Consider the following 19,461-nt stretch of genomic DNA (forward strand, 5'->3'; position numbering starts at 1 on the left):
TACCCGGGTGACGCAGTCGCATATGCAGTAGCTCCAGATCGATACCCCGATGCACCCCTTCGTATGGTTCCAGGTCCAAACGCGGAGGCAGTTCCAGTCCTTGTCGCAGCGAAGTAGTTAGTAGGTGATCCAAGACCAGAGATAAAAGACGCAGCCTCGGATATGCCATAAGGACAGAGACACCTGAAACTGAGTCAGAAAGCCAACCAAGCCCGGAAGACTGCTTAAAAACGTGAGTGCGAGGTTCTGAAAGAAGTAGCTAGACTGAAAGAAGAGGTTCTGAAATATACTAGACCGCAGGGAGAGGGGGCTTCGGCTATACTGCTTTGTTGTGAGTCCTATCTTTGCAGCTTTATGTTGACGTGCCTTTGGACTTTCAGAGAAGACTCAAAGCGTCGTATGCGGGTATCAAGCCTCTCTTCTTCAACGGGGTAACTACAGAGTTCAGTGCCACGAAATCCTTCACAAGCTGACAAATCTCAGCTCAGAAGCATATACCATTTGGTATGCATGCAGGTTGTTGTTCAGCCTGAGCGATACGTGGCACTAGCACAAGACGGTGGGACCTTCTTTTGTGACGTGGCGTCTTTGGCCTTCTGTGATGTGGCTGGATTCAAGAAGTGTCGTGCAATATATATAGTTCAGTGGCTGGATGCAAGAACTGGTGTGCAATATGGTTCTGTGGGTTAGCCACTAAATTATAATACTTCATCCTTGTTCACATCTAAAATAATTAAGTCTTACCATTATTTTTTTTATTAGTCATTATTTCTAACTTGTGAAGAATAGTCCTCTATGTTACTTTCTAAATCTAAATCAGCACATCATCTCTTATTTGATACAAATGACAGTGGCAAGCTTAGCAGAAATGAGTTGCGGTCTTCCCTTGTTCAAATGGGAGTCGAATGGGAGTCGAGATGGCTGTTCCTCCCTTCACAGTTACCCCCAAAGGTGATGCTCTTCTGACAAACATTTTAAAGAAGCATGCAGTAGAAGGGACCAAAGAATTAGCGCAGGCTCAGTTTGCTCAGTTACTCCAGGGTATCTTGCAAGATCTGGCTGATTGTCTGGCTTTAAAGCCCATTGTTATCCAAGATATTAAGGTCTTCAATTGCTTACAACTGACAAAGTTTCTGGCAGATGAAAAACTTGAAACGAGTGTCCATGAAGACCATAATGGCCAGCTTGAACAGAATGTGTTTCAGGCACTTGTTAGTGGAGGTAAAGTTCACTGGCTCGGCAGGGACTTGCTGCTCTGCAGCCATCTTGTTTTCCATATCGCTCATACTATTAATAAATGTGCCATGAGATTGGGTTGTCAGCTGAACATATGAAAGACCCTCTCTTATGCTCTTTGACAGCCTTTTGTTTCTTGAGATGTTATTGTGATCCTCATATCTTTCTCAGGATTCAATTCCGGACCTGGTCCATTACTGAAAGCCCGGAGCTGATCGAATACCCATCTTTAGGGCCTGTGAATAGTAGGGTTTTTCTTACCATAGAAAAAAATGAGCATTCCTTCTTGTTTGGATTCACAATTTCTCTCTTGTACCGATGTCATAGAAAATTTTAATGGACAAAGTGTTTTGGGTTCCAATCCATTTCTATCAACACAACTGGTTGAATATCCCCCAACTCACAATACCCATCATCCCTCCATATGTAATTTTGTCGATGTCTGCAACTCTGCAACCCCAGCCGGCCATTGTGGTCTTTCGAATCCGGTTTTAAAGGCCACATTCTGCAGTTCTAGTCGTAGAAATCATAGTCAGTCTCAAGGCTCGGACCCGTCTGACAAAAGGAAGCACAAAATGACTGAAAGGCAGCGGCGTAAAGACATGAATGCTCTCATGTCAATTCTCAGATCTTTGCTCCCAGAAGAAAATCTTCAGGTATGTATTTATTTGATCAATCACAAGGGTTTTCTGCATCAGATATGTCAACAGTACTCACTAGCTTATAGGGTTTTCTGCATTCGAGACGTCAACTGTACTCACTAGGGTTTTATTTTAATGGAAGTTCTACCTCGTGCTGTATAGGGAAAACGTGCAGCGTCAGACCAGGTTCAGGAAGCTGTGAAATACGTTCAACATCTGCAGCGAAAAGTCGAAGACCTTTCGATAGAAAGAGATAAAATGAAGGCTAACTCTGATGATATTGGAAAAATTTCATTAGAGGATAAATTTTGCAGTAAAGGTCCGTCGATTGGAGGATCAGATGAGGAATTCCCTACGGTGAAAATTAAATCTATAGGTTCAGATTATCAGGTCTTGACGAACACGTTCGAACATCAGATTGTGTATTCAGATCTACTTATGGCATTGGATGATGGTGGACTTGAAGTTGTGTGCGCAGCTTCTTCCGCCGTTAACAGCCGAGTCTATCATACCATATATACCAAGGTACTATATTCTTATACTATGTGGCAACAATCTTCTGCTGTGTTCTCTACCCAATATAAACATGTCTTTCTATGATTCTTTTACGATATTGCAGGTGTCTGATCTAAATATTTTTAACATCGACAACCTCTGCCAGAAACTTTGGCATTTGATAAGGACTAACCACACTCAAGATCAAGACTGACAGATGGTTGAAGCTCAAACCTGATGTTTTCTGCTGTACTCACTGTTTTGGTAGTACAGTGGACTTTAGCAGATTTGATCTGTTCGGAATGCATGTACCGTCCATGAAATCTGAACGAATTTTTTAGGAGTGCATATTTCGTGATAGTACAAAGAAGATTTCTTAAAATGAATATTGAGTAATATTGGTGTTAAACCCTACAAAACATAATCATACCATTTTTCCAACTCAACGAATGCCCGGAGACAACTTTTGATGCATATTCCTTTTCTTTATAAATTTACAGGAAATAAAATAATTTCCATATGTATTATTTAATAACTAAAAAAATTAGAATATATCAAAGAGTTAAATTCCTTTACACCATATTGTCTGGCTATTTACAGCAACCTGGACTGGTACAATCGACTCAAGGATTACACTTGCCAGTCAAGTTTATACTAGTTAATAGTCCAGTTTTTAAGGCTTATATGATGAGGTATTTTACTATATGGTATCGCAAATCATTAAATAGTGTTCATTATATAAAAAGGATATGAGCAAATGTTACGAGTGTGTAATATTAAGAATGGTAATCCATCTTTGATTGTGTTTATATTATTTTAGTTACTCTTCAAGTCGAGGTTAATCCATGTACTTATCTTACCAAGTTATTTTAGTTACTATTCAAGTCAAGGTTAACCCATGTACTTGTCTTACCATACACCATTATATGTAGGTAGATCTAAGCATCCAATATATGTAGGTAGATCTAAGCATCCAAATCTCCCGTAGCTCAATGTCTCTTCATGCATATTCTAGGCCAAATACACATGTTTCAAGCTAGTTATCTATTTCAAAGTGTTTTTTTTCAACCAAGTTTCGTTATGCATAATTCACACTCAAATAAATATTAATAAAAAGGTATTTTCCATGACATTTTCAATTTTAGGTGATCAAGCTCATACTAATGAAAGTAACCAAAGATTCTTCATACACTTCCCACAATAATCTACTTAAATTTAGAATAGAATGGTTGGCTAGTGACCTCTCTCGTACTTGCTTCTTTATATTAAATTAGACATATACTATGAAATCCAAAACTACAATAGTTGAATAGCCAACTAGAGCTATACATGCTAAAGCTCTCTATCCTAAAGCTTTTCAATGAAGGTCATCAATAGATTTCACATATAAAATGTCATGAGAAAATGTCATGGATTAATGAGTACTATGAGTGAATAAGCTTATTATAGTTTAATAATATCCATAATAAAGTGATGGTTACATGTTTTTCTAAATTTATATTGGTTTAGTTAATAATAATAATAATAATAATAATTATTATTATTATTTAGTTAAGTTTTATAAAAAAATAAAATTAATCTTGAAGATGTAAAATATATCATGAGATAAGTGTATTGATAGCTATAACATTTTACCAACTATTTCATTTATATGAGTGCACTAATATTTAGCGCAATCTTAAGAATTTGAACATAATAAGCTTAAAGACCATTTCAAGCAAGTAATATCAAAAGTGGAAACTCAAGATGGAGCATTCTCATAGCTATTTATCACCCCTAAAATTGATTGAAGTCCTAATGTAGACATCTTCCTTGGACACAAATTCACCTCTATACCCCCAATTCTTCCTAATCACAATAGAACATAAATACCAATATGAAACCCTCTAAATGAATAGAAATGTTGACAAATTTCCGATCTAAACAGATGTACTCAAATAATATCATAACTACCATTTAAATCCATATCATATTAAATACACATGATATGGATAAGAAAATCATATAATAGAGACATTATATTAGACAAGTTTCATTACTCTTTTCTTACTACATATAGCAGAAGTTGTTTCATGAGTATCTAACATGGTTGTAAATCATCGAGACTCATTGATTTATTTTACATACTTTCTATACATAAGAAGCTAATATGGATTAGAATTTTTGTGACTCATTCACAAACATACTCCTCGGTTTCCCTTTAGGTGGGAGTGTTGGGTACATTGCACTTACTAGTCAAATTGGAATTTATTACGGCCTACACTTTCACCATAATTAGAGTATATTCAATACATTATTATAGGGATATATGAACACTTTTAATTCACTACTAGATAATTCTTATCATTTTGAACATTTTCTATTTTTAAGGTTTTCTATTTTTAGCAAGTTTGTTTCTACAAGGGGATGCCACCTATGATGACATGTGGCACTGACTGGACATAGTGTAGACAATAATATTACTAATTTTTATCCATTAATTTGAATTATCTCATGCACAAGACTTATTACAATGGGTATCCGTTTCCTCTCTACTTTGTAGCAAACTTTAAGAGCCATTTTGTCTCTCCTCCCCTTGTTAGTTGACTTTTAGTCTTATTCTAGAATTTAACTAAGTTTCACTGGTTAGTTTTCCTCATGTGAGAGTTATTAATTAGTTCTAACAAATTTCTAACTCTAACTATTTTTAATTGGGTCTCCCTCAAATTTTGACTCGTTTTCGCCAAAATACGAAGAGTGTTTTTTGAGCTATACTAAGTTCATGCACTTGGAATTCACAATTTAATTAAAATTGGTTGCCCCCCCCAAAAGAATTTATGTATTCCATTCATGTTCATCAACAACATATCATCAAATTTTATGAGTAATTTGAATTGTCTATGTTTATTAGTCCATTTTTCAGCGCTTTTATTCTCTCTTCTTTTTATTTTTATTTTTCAAGTAGGTATTATAGCATCTTCCAAACTTAGATCATGTGTTTGTTCTTAAAATCCAGTTGTTCCAATCTCATCATACTTCATATAGATAAGGTAGAATTTCACAATCCATTCAAAATTCAACAAACTATTGAATTGCAACATTTTTATTCAATTCTATCATATATGATGGCATGCCATTGGAATTTAATCACAAGAAACAAACCTTATATGAACCCCAATGTTGGTGATGTTGATCGTTGAACCTTATATGAACCCCAATGTTGGTGGTGTTGATTGTTGAACCTTACATGAACCCCAATGTTAGTGGTGTTGATTGTTCAAATCCTATGTCATGTCCTTAATGTAAATATACCTCTCACTCAATCATAAACAATTGATCAAAGGTGCTAAGCTTTTTCTATCAAGTTTCGAGGCATAGATTAGAAAGTTTCATCAAAATTGTGTAGTGTTAGTTAATTTTCATAGATAATCAAGGTGGAAATAAATGTTGAATGAATTAATGATTATAATGACGTCCACAAGGATAAGCAACCTAAGGGACCCAATGATTAACAATCTTAACTCATTTTCATATCCCTTTCGATGTTGGATCTTCTGCTATGGATCTTGACTAGAAGGCTAACAATTTGATTGATCTTATGTTTGTCAAATAGATGGTGCATTGTGTCAACCTTTAGATTATTTTCATATTGAATGTGGATATCCTTATACGTTGCACACGCCATGACAGTGCCATTCCGTCTTCACCACACCCTTATCGTAAAAAATGCATGTGCTCTCTTCCCAAACTTCCTTGGGGATCTTCCATCTACTAGTCTCACATATAAGGTGATGTCACCCTATCCTCATTTGTGCCACTAGCACCCTTTCTTTTCCTTCAATATCTGCCCCTAGATATGTTTCCTCACCATGGTCACAAGTTGGATTGAACTCTTTGATGTAGTATGCATTTTTACGTCCGTTGTGATTGGTTGACATGGCAATCCTGAATTTTTCCATCACAATTTTTTTATTTTTTTGTTGGTGGTATGGAATTCATGTAGCTTGATATTCCACTTACTCAACCACTTTTGGTTTTGCTTCATCCAAGTTTTCTTCCTACGCTTTAATCCCTCTTCCATAGCTATCTTGGGCCAATGTTGGTTATCCATTTTTCTACTCTTATTTAAATAGCTTATTAACTTGGTTATCATTGTTGCCTCCAATGGAAAAGTACCTACTTTATCCTAAATGATTTTGTACCGGACTATGGCTTTAACTTTGAGATTACTAGTAATTAGTTGTTTCTGTATTCTTTCTAACTACCTCCAGGTCCAGGTTGACATGCAATTTCCCTGTACTTTACAACCGTAGAGAACCACTGACGTAACCAACAAATCAAAAAGAGTTTTCTTGATTTTCCAACCCCAAGTTCAGCTTTTATACACCTATTTTGAAGTAAGTATGAGGCTCTCCATCCTCCCTAAACTCTTTTTATCCTACAATTCTCCGAACTAAGCTTTTGGTGCAATTCAATCCCAAGATATTTGTGATTGAAGAAGAGGAAAAGAATGAGATGATTATCATGATATAAGTGATGGTAGAACATTCATGATAGCACTAACTCACAATTACAACATTTGGTAACGTGGATGATTTTACAATTCATGAAAAGTTCTTTTATATAGTAGTGTTTAGCAATTACCTTGGCTTATTGTTTTTAAACTTTTAATCTTCATACTTAAGTGTAAAAATAGCCTATTTTACGAACATAACTATACACTAATATTATAATTGATAATCGGTAGATAACCTATTTTATTCCATAACTTAATAGTGTACTTTTGATTATATAACTAAAAAATAATTATAAATAATTCATCCTTAACCCAAAAAATTCTATATTCAATAATATACAAAAATGTATATTTTTATACATTTTGTAACTCATTTTATATTATTCATGAAATATATATATATATATATATATAAAAGACACTATGGCTACCGAGGTTTTATTGAAAATAATTGTGCTCCAGCTCCATTATCGAGCAACTATGTTCTTACTCTAATAAATAGAACCAACCGTTACAAGGGAAGAAGGAAAGGTTGATGTTAGCTTACCTGCTTCAAAGACATGTATATCCGTTCAAAATGTGCATCAACACCATCATGTTATTGCGTAATTGGTTTAGTTGGTATACTTGGTCATGTTGGTCATGCTATTGCTTAATTGGTCTAGTTGGTCATGTTATTGCGTAATTGGTCTAGAGCGTAACAGAGATAAGCGCTCTGAATGTTGTCTTCTATATGCGCTCCTTCCGGTGGATATCATGGTGGTGGAGGTCGTTTTTTTTTTCTCAAGCAAACGAGGTATTCCTGTGGTGAGTTGGCAAGCTTAAGGAGAAGACCTCTACTCTTGTGAGAGGAAGACACCTTCCATGTGAGAGAACAGTGGCCAGCAGCAGTCTATTCGGCAACCATAACTGTGAACAAGGCCTGAGCATATATTTTTTTGATTGGTCACAAGGGTCAGAAGTGAGCTTAGATTTTAGGAATATTTTGAATCTGTTAGTTAGAAGGAGAAGTCAAATAATTGATTTCTCTTGTGAAAACCAGATTCTAAAATATTTCTGGAATTTATAACAGACATAATCATTGACCTTTCAACTCTTAGATTTGTTAAGAAATAGAAAACCTTATACTCTTTTCAATATTCAAAATGAGTTAAATATATTGCATAAAAAACATTAACACTAAATAATTGAATTGGAATTCTACTAAAACTAAATTTTAACTTGACTCTGAGACTTAGATGGACAATTATAACACCTAATGGGTGATTGGAGAATATAACTGAATTATACTCTCCAGCAAGATTTTGAATTATGTTGGCCAGTTTACTCAGTAGGGTTTTTCATTTTAATGGAAGTTCTATTTTGCTATTTAGGGTAAACGTGTAATGCCAGACCAGGTGCAGGAAGCTGTGAAATACGTTCAGCATCTGCAGCGAAAAGTCGAAGATCTTTCGATAGAAAGAGATGAAATGAACGCTAACTCCGATAATTCTCCAATGTCTCGTTAGAGGGCGTGCGATTGTCCTGTAAGGATAAATTTTGCTTTAAAGCTCTGTCGATTGGAGGATCAGATCGGAAATTCCCTACGTTGAAAATTCAATCTATAGGTTCAGCTTATCAAGTCTATAGGAACACGTTTGAACATCAGATTGTGTACTCTGATCCTCTTATGTCATTGGAAGATAATGGGCTTCAATTTCTGTGCACACTTCTTCTGCCTTTAACACCAAATTGTATCATACATTATATACCAAGGTAATATTCCACAATATGTGGCAACACTATAACACTTTTCTGCAGTGTTCTCTACCCAATATAAGCGTATCTTTCCATGCTTCTTTTACGATATTGCAGGTGTCTAATCTTAATATTTTTAATCTTCAAATCAATGTTGTCTCATGTACTTATCTTACCAGTTTAGGCGGGAGACTAAACATTTAATTTACCATTATATGTCAATAAGTCTAACAATCTAAGCGGTCCAAAACTCAATGTTTCTTCATGCATGTTTTAGGCCAAATCCACATGTTTGAAGCTCACCATCCACTTAAGTCTTTTGCTGCTTGCATTATTTCGTGCAATAAGTGTTCAATATATGCAAACTCATACTCAAACAAAGATTAGATCAAAACTCTTCTCCCTAGCATTTTTAGTTCAAGGGGATCAAGCTCATATTAATAAAAGCAATCAAAGGTGCATAATACATTTCTTACAATGATCAATGAGATATTGCAATGATCAATGACAAAAGAATATGTTCAAGTTTACAATGAGAGAAGAATGTGTTGTTAGAAAAAAATGAAATAAACAACAAACCATTAAATAACATCATTTTCTAGGAAAATCATTTTAAAGAAAAAAACCCCACATTTTGAAGCATACTCAATGTATATTTGAGGAACTAAATGGTCATAATATATTGTAGTCTTCTTTTTCTCAATAAGAATGCTCATTAGTGAGCTTCTTCTTACTAGACTCTTTATATCAAATAGGACATGTACTATGCACTCCAAGACTACAATAGGCATGTGGAGCTACACATGGTAAGATTCTATATTCTAAAGATTGTACAATGAATTATCTTACAAAAAATACCACAAGACATTAAGAGATTTCACATACAAATTGTCACGATAAAATACCATGGATTAATCAATATCATGAGTGCATAATCTCACCATTGATTTTGCTTAGTCTATCCGAATTACTTTATGAATGAGTCAAGGTTAACTATACATACAACACAATATTTTATAAGAAGCTTGAGATTTGTAATTACACCGATAGGAATATCTATTTTCGAATAGGGCTTCTAGAATTTTAAATAATTATTAATAATTATCATGTTTAAGCCTATAGGAACATTTGTTTTGAAATAGAGCTTCATAATTATATGGATGGTATAGATTTAACCACCATGAAATATTCTATAATGTTCGTAGTAGTCATGATAAAAATAATGGAAATATTGAGGAAGAAGTTGAAGCGGAATTTGACATTGAAGAAGAATTGATTAGGGCTCTATATGCACTATGGAAGACTGAAGGAAAAACAAATGGTTGAAGGAACAATCAGAAGATAGAAAATTATGAAGTGGAGGTGAAAATGAAGGCTTTGTGGTTTTTTTCCACGCTCGTTCACACACCGTAGGGCAGAGGGCTCATTTAGGGTTTTGTCCTGCAGTCTGAAGGTGGGATCGAGGGAACTATATAGTCTAAAAACAACACAACTTTTATGGATCTGGTGTTGTTGTTACGGTATAGTCTCTCGAGAAGGTTGTATCAGAAGTATTTACCATAGCCTTCAGGGGTATCAACATCTTACTCATTAGAGATTCAAAGATTCACAACATGGAGATTAATGATGTTGATTACTCTAAGGAACCATATGAGGGAATCCCAATTTGGTCAGTTCCTCCACCTTAGCATTCTGAGCTGGTAATTGTTGTCACAACTAGAACTCTGGTGGCTGGAGGTTCTCCTTCTTTTACCGACTATGCAGGTTTCTCCCCTTTCTTCTAAAATTTAGGAAGAAAGGCAATGGGGTTCCAAAATCGTGAGGCATTAGGGTTTTTGGGTGCTCTATCAGAAGGCAATGGATGGCAACCATCTCTAGGTCTATACATCTCTACGTCTCGGATCTCAGTTGATGCCCTAAATTTTGTAAAGGGATGTTTTTATTAGTCTTTTAGAAAAGGGCTAACGGAAGGGGGGGTTAACACATATGTAGCCTTAATTACCCTCATCACAATTTCTCTTTGGAGGTGGAAACTTAGGGTTTCATGTGCAGGAATGTGGGTCTTTGGGAGTAGCTAATGGGTTCCATCTAGACCATCTCGCATCGAGTTTCCAGACTGAACCTCAACCGACATCTGTGTATTTGTAGGGACAATGCTCACAGTCATGTGCATTTCCTATTGACGGTGAAAATACTGGGGCACAAAACCAATAGGCCGACGAAAATCTTGTTGAATGAGTAAATTAGAGGAAGACTAAGAAATCCGAAAGTACCAAAGTAAAAGAAATGGATAGAGCACTGGTCGTGAGAGACGATCTTAAATTTGATGAGATCATGGATACTGCCGAAAGAGTTTTCGCGGGTAGGGTTAGGGGACGAAGATACATGATTGCTCATCTAAGAAAATTGTTACAGGAAAACTGGAGTAAGGACCTAAAAACACTTCCGGAGATACATGTCTTTTTGCGAGGGTGGTTTGCACTCAAATTCAATAATCCAAAGCAATTTTATTGGGTAAGTGCTAGCCACTAGTATATTGAGCAAGGCCCCATTCATTTTAAGCGACGGTCACCACTCTTTGATTCGAAGAGTGAGAATTTGGGCTGGACCCATTTGGCTGAAAATGTCAAGTCTCTCTATGCATCTCTAGACGAAGGATATATTTCGGCATATATGAGATGATCTGGGTAAGTTTATGGACTATGATAAATTCCTTTTGGAGACTATTATTATGACATGTGCTTGTGTGCTCATCTCATTGGATACTAGAGAGGGTTTAATGGAAAATATGATTTTGCAGTATAATGGATATACTCATAATCAGAAATTGGAATATGAGGGAGTGTCATTTCGATGTCATCATTATCGGGAAGTTGGGTGTATCTATAGGGAGTTCCCGCTGGTTCAAAAAATCCATGGTTGTAGGGTTGCAGGTGGCTTGACAGGCTAAACGATCTTGGATGAAATGGTGACAACTAGGAATATGGATCAAAGGTGGATGAATTTGTGTGAAGGGAAGTAGGTCACATAGGAGATGGATAACATAATTAGTTCTGAGGAGGCTCAGGTCAATCCTCCTTATCATATTCTCGAAAGGGCTTATGGTTAATCACTTTCGATGATGGTTATCCCCCCTATCCTCTTATTATTAATAGTCTCAATGAAAATTCTTTGCTTGCACAATTATAAGTTTCCAATGTGGTTTCCATGATAGGAAGGGTCTCTTTGTCACATGCTGGGGTTATCCACTGTCTGATTGAACCAGACATTATACGTTGCCCTCCTCCCAGCCCATCCATATCCATTCATGATGATGCATTGGCTGATTCATGTAGAGTGTTGCGATATAATTTGCGATCTAGATCAAAATAACGGTCGCATGAAAATGATATGAGGGAAGCAAAGGGGTGTTCAGGTAATTCATCGCCATCCAAACTTCTCAAAATCCCTTAGGGTAGAAAATCTCATATATCCAAATCCCTTCATCAGGCTAGTCAAGATATTGTTGTTGGTCACTAACTTTCCTTAGAAAGGATCCTTATAGCACGACAATCCCTAAGCCATGTTCATAAATGAAGGTATTCTGTTTTAATTGTAGGGGTTTGTCTAGTCAATCGAAAAAAACTAGCCTTAAAATAGTTGTTACATGGGGACAGACTTGATGTGATTTTATTACAAGAGACTTTAGGTGGTAGTATGGAAATTGAAAATGTATTAAGAGCGATGCTTCACAACTAGGAATTTATTGCATTAGATGTCAAAGGGAGATCGAGAGAGTTCGAAAGAGGGATAAACCATAAAACTATGAATATTTTGAAAACTTAGGGATGTGAGAACTTATTAGTTGTTGACATTTTTTCTGAAGAACTTGGAGTGGATATTAGAATGATTAATTTCTATGGGTCATGTGTGGATTTTTGGAACAGATTAATGAAAGAATCCTTTATGCACTAGACAAATCTTGGAATTGGTGGGGATTTAAACTTATCTTTGGGAATAGCAGAGATTTTGGGGTTTTATTCTCAGCAAGATCAACTATCAGATTTTTTTGCTCACTAGATCAAAAACAATCATCTCCTTGACATTGTATTAATAAAGATCATGCCTACCTGGAGAAATTGTAGGATAGGAGATCAAGTGATTGCTAGAAGAATTGATCGATTTCTAATAAGAGATTATTTTCTAGAAAATATTCAACTCTTCAAGCGATGGGTAGGGTCTAGGGGAGTATCTGGTCAATCCTAATTATTTAGAGTTGATTCGATAGTCAAGGAAACCAAAAACCCCTTTCAAGTTCAATGCTACGTGGTTGAAGGAGCAGGGTTTTATTGAAATAGTTAGAAACAATTGGAGACATGTGGAAGCACATGAATGGGGATCTGCAACGAGATGGTTTGAAGATAATATGATTTGACCAAATAAAAATGATGGAATGGGTGAAACTTAAGAGAAAGAAAGATGAGGAAGACCTTAATAGAATTGCAGAAGAAATCAAACAACTAGAGATGCCTGGTGGAGGAGGATATGATAGTGTTGAATCTAAAATGTAGCTTATTTAGCAAGAATTAAAAAAGAATAATTTATCAGGGATAGGGAGGAGACTTGGAGGCTTCGAAGCCGAGCCATATGGCTCCAAGCAAGGGATGACAATACAAAATTATTGCAACAATATGCCAAGGGACGGAGGGCAACCAATACCATATGGGAACTATTAGATGCTCATGGTTGGAAAGCCTCTTCTTACAACGTGTTGGAAAGAATAGGGGTAAGTCATTTTCAATCCATATTTCAAGCCCAACAGGATCGCTCTCTCCCTGAAATCATCCAAACTACATCTTTTTTCCCCGATAAATAGATGATGATGTTTAATGAACTAATGGCTCTAGTAACATTGGGAAAATTGGAATCAATTCTTCACTAGTTCAATAAAGACAAAATACCTGGGCTAGATGGATGGATAGTTGAATTCTTTCTAGAATTTTATGCCCTGATTGGAAGAGATATTATACAAGTAGTGGAAAAATGTAGATCCTATCTCACCAGATTTCAAAAGAGTAGTTTGCATTTTTGGAAAATTGACAGATTCAGGAAGCTATAGGAGTTGCACAAGAAGTGATGCAAAGCCTAAAGACAAGGAAACTAAATGGCATGATATTAAAGATTGATCTGGACAAATCATATGATAAATCAAAATGGCTTTATATCAGGATGTTACTCACTCATTTGGGTTTTCATATCAATTTTATAAACTGGGTCATGTGTTATTCACATCAGCTTCCTTTGTTGTGTTGGTGAATGGTGTTGCTACTAATTTTTTCCATACAGAAAGAGGACTCAAGCAGGGATGTCCTCTCTTCCCGTTACTATTCTTACTTATAATGGAGGGTCTTAGTAGAATTATATCGAATGAAAAAGCTAGAGGTGACTTCAAAGGAACATGTATCATTGGTGATCTGCCGCTAATGCCCCTTCTCTTTGTAGATAATGTTTTGATATTTCTTGATGGATCAAAAAATGATGCTACTACTTTGTATCAAATCAAATAATTATTTAAAAATCCATGAGAATGGAAATAAATATACACTTAAATCAACTATTAAAGTTGTTGGTTTCTCCAGAGATGAAATTTCATTCATGAGGGCAAAATATCCTTTTCAGTTGGTCGATATGGAGGATAGTATAAAATATCTGGGTTTTAGGCTGAAACCCAATGATTACAGGAAGACAAATTGGATGTGGTTGATAGAGAATATAGAAAAATGGATCAATCTATTGTGTCACAACTAGTTATCTGGGGCGAGGAGACTAGTACTGATCAAATCTATGATGGAAAAAATTCTAGTCTTTTAGATACCTCTTTGCTAGATTCCTAAAGGCATGCTAAACATGATTTGGAGGAAATGTCGTAGATATATATGGTGTAGGGAAAAGGAAGGTAGGGTATTTTCTTGGATTAAATGGGAACGTATTTCTTTACAAAAAAGATGGGGTGGCTGGGGCATCAAGGATTTCTATACTTTTTCTAGGGTTTTGGCTACAAAAGTGGGTTGTAAATTGATTACAACTACTAGTATATGGAAAGGGATTACTGTAAGGAAGTAAACCTATCTCCCATCTCTTATTGAATGGATTCGACTCCAGAAAAATTATAAATCTAATGTATCCAACATATGGAAAGTGGTGCTGGCATCATTGAACATTATTGAATCTAAATTGTCTTAGAGAATTGGATCAAGGGAACAGGCTTTGATAGGAACTGATACTTGGTCTGGCAACAGTGAAAGGTATGTACTTCTGCCCGAGGTCATAAATTATCTAAATAGTCAAGGGATAAAAATAATTAATCATATATCAAGTCCAAAATCTACATCCATATGGGAGCGGGGCTGGATGACAGCTCATGATCTAAGCATACTAGATCAATGGCTATAGAACTAGAAGGTTTTTACAAATTCATTATCAAATTCACATGTTTGGATCATTGACAGGCATGATGAATTGATATGGGTACACTACAAAAGAGGTATATACACTCCCAAAGAGGGATATCTCATTGCATATAAGTACAAGGAACTAGAGGAAAAGAGCTAGTGGTGGAATAATATCTGGAAGTTAAAAATTTCCCCAAAAGCTAGACTTTTATTATGGTGTATTCTCATTAACAAAATTCCTACAGAGGATAACTTAAAGAAAAGTGCTCTGCAGGAACCTTCATGGTGTGCTTTACATCAAAATCATGAAGAAATAGTAGCACACCTTCTCATATCATGTTGAGCAGTATAAGGTATTTGGAATCGAGCTTATCAATATCTTGATATCAGGTATAGACGAAGAGGAGGATCAGTAATCAATGCATGGAAGGAATGGTGCCAAGAGACCAAATCCAAAAAATTATGCAGTTTTTCTAGCCTTATTTGTTAGGCAGTGTGGATAGGAAAAACAAAAAGGGTCTTCAAAGAGCAATTATACAATCCTAAAAAACTAGGTGTCCGTCTACTCGCCATATGTGGTCTCATCCTTGAAGACCCACCCACTAGTAGAATTTGGGTGATCACGATTGAGGACATTGATCATTCAAAGCCTTGAGCGTATTTTGATGGCGAGGCAAATGCAAATATCAGTGGTGCAGGAGCCATTCTGTACCTGTGTAAAAATTATTATTTCAAAATGAGTTTTTACTTTCGAGCAGGTACAAATAACTTCCCTAAGTTATTAGAATTAAAATTACTCCTATTTTTCATTCTAGAGAAGGGATGTGGAAATATGCAACTATTTAGGGACTCGAAACTTGTCATTGACTCGTTCAATCAGAAAACTCATTCTCACACACACAATCTTAAAAATTTATTGGAAGAGACTCATATGGTAATAGGCCAATTTGATTACATTGTATGTTCACACATTTAGAGAGACGGAAACACCATTTCTGATCGGTTATCCAAGAAAGGGGTGTATCCGATACATTGATGATTAAAGAGGATAGCGGAGAGGATTTCTACTAGTTCTATCACTGTCCTTTTTTTAGATTATATTGCACAAACATCATGATTTCATACAGATCCACGAGATAAATTTTGATGAGAATAGGTAGCTATAAAGAATCTTCACATGAATTTTACTTATGATCCATCTTATCTCATGTTATGTGTTTAATTTTTGAACTGTTGTATAATTTGCACATACTCTCTTTTGGACAATGCTACGCTCCATTGAAGGTACTATATGTCTGAATGTTAATATTTTGATCTCATGTCGGAAAATTGGAATTATTTGATTTTGTATCGATGGATATGCATGAATGCATCTACTACATGTAATTTTCATTTTATATTTTAATGGAAATTATGATTTTCCCTTTCCGAAAAGAAAGTAGTCACAAATCACAAAATGATATTTTTATTAATACTAGTTATGTAATTTATGTTATTTTAATTAAATTAATTAATAAAAAATGTCATATGAATACAAATTGTTTTTTTTTTTGGCATATGGTATTAGTAAGCCATGGTGCTCAACCATTGTATTGTAACAATGTCTATTCACATGTCAAGAATCTCCATCATAGAGTGGTGGTTACAGATATTTTTAAATGTATATTTTTTTAAATATTTATTAATCACAATAATAATTTAAATAAAGTTATAATTAAATTAATTTTTATAATTTTCTTTAATCATGGAAATGTGATATATGTCATGAGAAAATTGATTTCGTAGTAGAAAAATGATGAGGCGTTATTGGAGCTCTGCAACCCTAATGGTCACGTGGCCATGAGGTAGGCGACGCAGAAAACCCCGAAAACAAGCAGACAGGCACGGAAAATGAAGCAGACAGGCAACACAGAAATGACAAAGGAAGTTAGGATGGGAGAGATCCCCTCCTACATAGATGCAACGGTAGGGGAGGGAACAAGCAACAACAAACTGAAGGAATAGAAGAGGACATGAGGACCAGTCCTAGGAGCAAGACGGCAGGTAGGAAGCAAAGGAAAATTCTTACCATGTGCAACAGAAAAACTGAGATTTGTTATCCCTATGAACAAACTCGAGCATTATAGGAGTTACTTGAAGGAACAAGCATTAATATGCAAGTTCATCAGCGTCTAGCCATCTAAGAAAGACCTGACGAGATGGATACAGTAGAAATGGCAACCCCGCATCCACATAGAGCTGAAGCTAGACACATGCGGATTCTTTACGGTAATCTTCTCAAACTTGAAAGATAAAGACAAAGTGTTTGAAAATGGTCCATATTTTCATAATAATGTAGGTTTATTTATGAGGTACTGGGAGGAATGCTATAACCCAGACAAAGAAAAATTCCTAGCAGCGCCCGTGTGGGTAAGATTGTTTGGATTACCCAGGGATTTTTGGGACCTAGAGATCCTGGAAGGAATAGGGAATACTATAGGTAGCTTTGTTAAAATAGCAAAATCAACTAAGAAAGTAAGATATACATCCTATGCAAGAATATGCGTATATATGAACATTGTGAATCCTATACCAGGAGCAGTGGAACTAGAATACCACGAAGAGGTGTGGTAGCATGCACTAGACTACAAACACATCCCTTTTAGATGTAGAAAATGCCATTAATATGAGCACCTCTACAAGGAATGCCCCCTTAATGCTGAGGAGGAAGAACGAAAGACCAAGCAACAAAGGAAAAGCACAGAAGATAATGAAGGGTTCCAAGAGATAAAAAACAGGAAAAGACCTGCAAAGGAAACCCCTAAGGCTGGAAGAAAAGAACAACTAGTCAAAACAGATAAGGAAAATAGGTTTGAAATCCTGCAGGTAGAAGAAGAAGATTCAAAGATATGAATAATGGACTATCAAGAGGAAAAAGAACAGAAAGGCAGACTAAGTCAAGATAGGAACAACACTAAACAGAAAACCCAAATAGAAACAGGGGAAAAGGCAGGAAAAGAAAAGGAGGATAACATGAAAAAGAATTAATGGAAATAGATATCAACAAAGGGGAAGACCCAACAAAAGAAGAAGAAATTATGAGGAAACTTTTGGACAAATGCAGGCATCTAGATGAGAGGTTTATCCTAGAAGAGGATAAAAAATTATAAAAGGAAATCTTCCAAAAATATAAAGAAAAATAGGTGCAAGGAACACAGGCATGAATGAGCAACTAGGAATACAACCTGAAAACAACCAAGAACAACAAAGTAACGGTAAAGGAGGGAAAAAAAAGAGGAAGAAAGAATCTCCAGGAGTCAATACAAGTAATGGGAGAAATGCTAGTTAATATGGGAAGAGTAGTACCGCTCTCAGCAATCTTCCACCAAACCACCCCACCTACCCAATGATAATTACATCCTGGAATATTAGGGGCCTTAACAGCAAGGGTAAGCAGAGATACCTAGCAGAAAGGATTAAAAGAGAAAAAACTCAAATCATGCTGCTTTAAGAAACAAAAATAACTGGGGGAAAATGGAGGAGATTCTCAAATAAATTAAGCCTACTTATGAGTGCATGACACTTGATGCAAAAGGGAGCGCAGGGGGAATCACAATCTTGTGGAACCCTGCAAAAGTTACTGCAGGCCACTGGATAGGAATGAAGAGGATCTTTTGAGGGAAATTCAGACTGATATGTCATAGAGACGGGTTCTTAATATCGGTTGGGAAACATGCACACAGAAAAACTGTGGGTGATAACGGGAGATTTTAAGATGATCACTTCAAAAGAGGAAAAGAATGGAGGACTACAACGGGAGGACGTAGACATGGAAATATTTAGGGAAACCCAGGCATCCCTAAAAATAATTGTTATAAACACAATTAATGGAAAATACACCTGGAATAATAGAAGAGGAGGCAACAGGCAGATAGCTTCCAGATTGGACAGGTTCTTAGCAAGAGAACACTTTCTTGGGAAAGACATATTTTATGAAGCAATTATCCTACCATGCCAAGGATCAGACCATTGGCCCATAAAACTAGAAATTGCCATGAACAATCAAAACCAAAACAAACCATTCAGGTTTGAAGCCTTTTGGCTACGAGACCCAACCTTCATAGAAAAATGGAGAACTGGTGGAAAATTAGTGAGGAGGAAATAAAAGGAAAGAACAAGATGCACACACTCCAATTAAGATTAAAAGGAATTAAAAGGAAAAATCAAGAACTGGAATAGAGAAAAATTTGGCAACATTCAAAAGGACCAAGAAAAGCTACAAACAGACATGAAAAGGATACAACAGAAAATTATAGAAGGGAGAATAGAGGAAATAGTGTAGGAAGAAGGAGGGGTTTTAAACAAACTGGAGAAACAAAGAAAACATCAGGAAATTCTATGGAGACAAAATTCAAGAGTACAGTGGCTGAAAGAGGGGGACAGAAAC

The 19,461-nt window shown here is 35.9% G+C and overlaps 1 protein-coding gene across 1 annotated transcript; it reads left to right on the top strand.

The window, feature by feature from the left end:
- The first annotated feature begins 1,478 nt into the window (after positions 1 to 1,478).
- On the top strand, positions 1,479 to 2,586 carry LOC149230271 (transcription factor bHLH36-like). Its single transcript, XM_089381259.1, has 3 exons — positions 1,479 to 1,892; positions 2,040 to 2,402; positions 2,497 to 2,586. Exons 1-3 carry the CDS (start codon positions 1,509 to 1,511, stop codon positions 2,584 to 2,586), a joined length of 837 nt encoding a protein of 278 aa, XP_089237385.1. The 5' UTR covers positions 1,479 to 1,508.
- The last annotated feature ends 16,875 nt before the right edge of the window (positions 2,587 to 19,461 follow it).

Source organism: Pinus tabuliformis, chromosome J, assembly GCF_031772625.1.
Source record: "Pinus tabuliformis cultivar Carrire ecotype Pingquan chromosome J, CPIR1, whole genome shotgun sequence".
NCBI lineage: Eukaryota > Viridiplantae > Streptophyta > Pinopsida > Pinales > Pinaceae > Pinus > Pinus tabuliformis.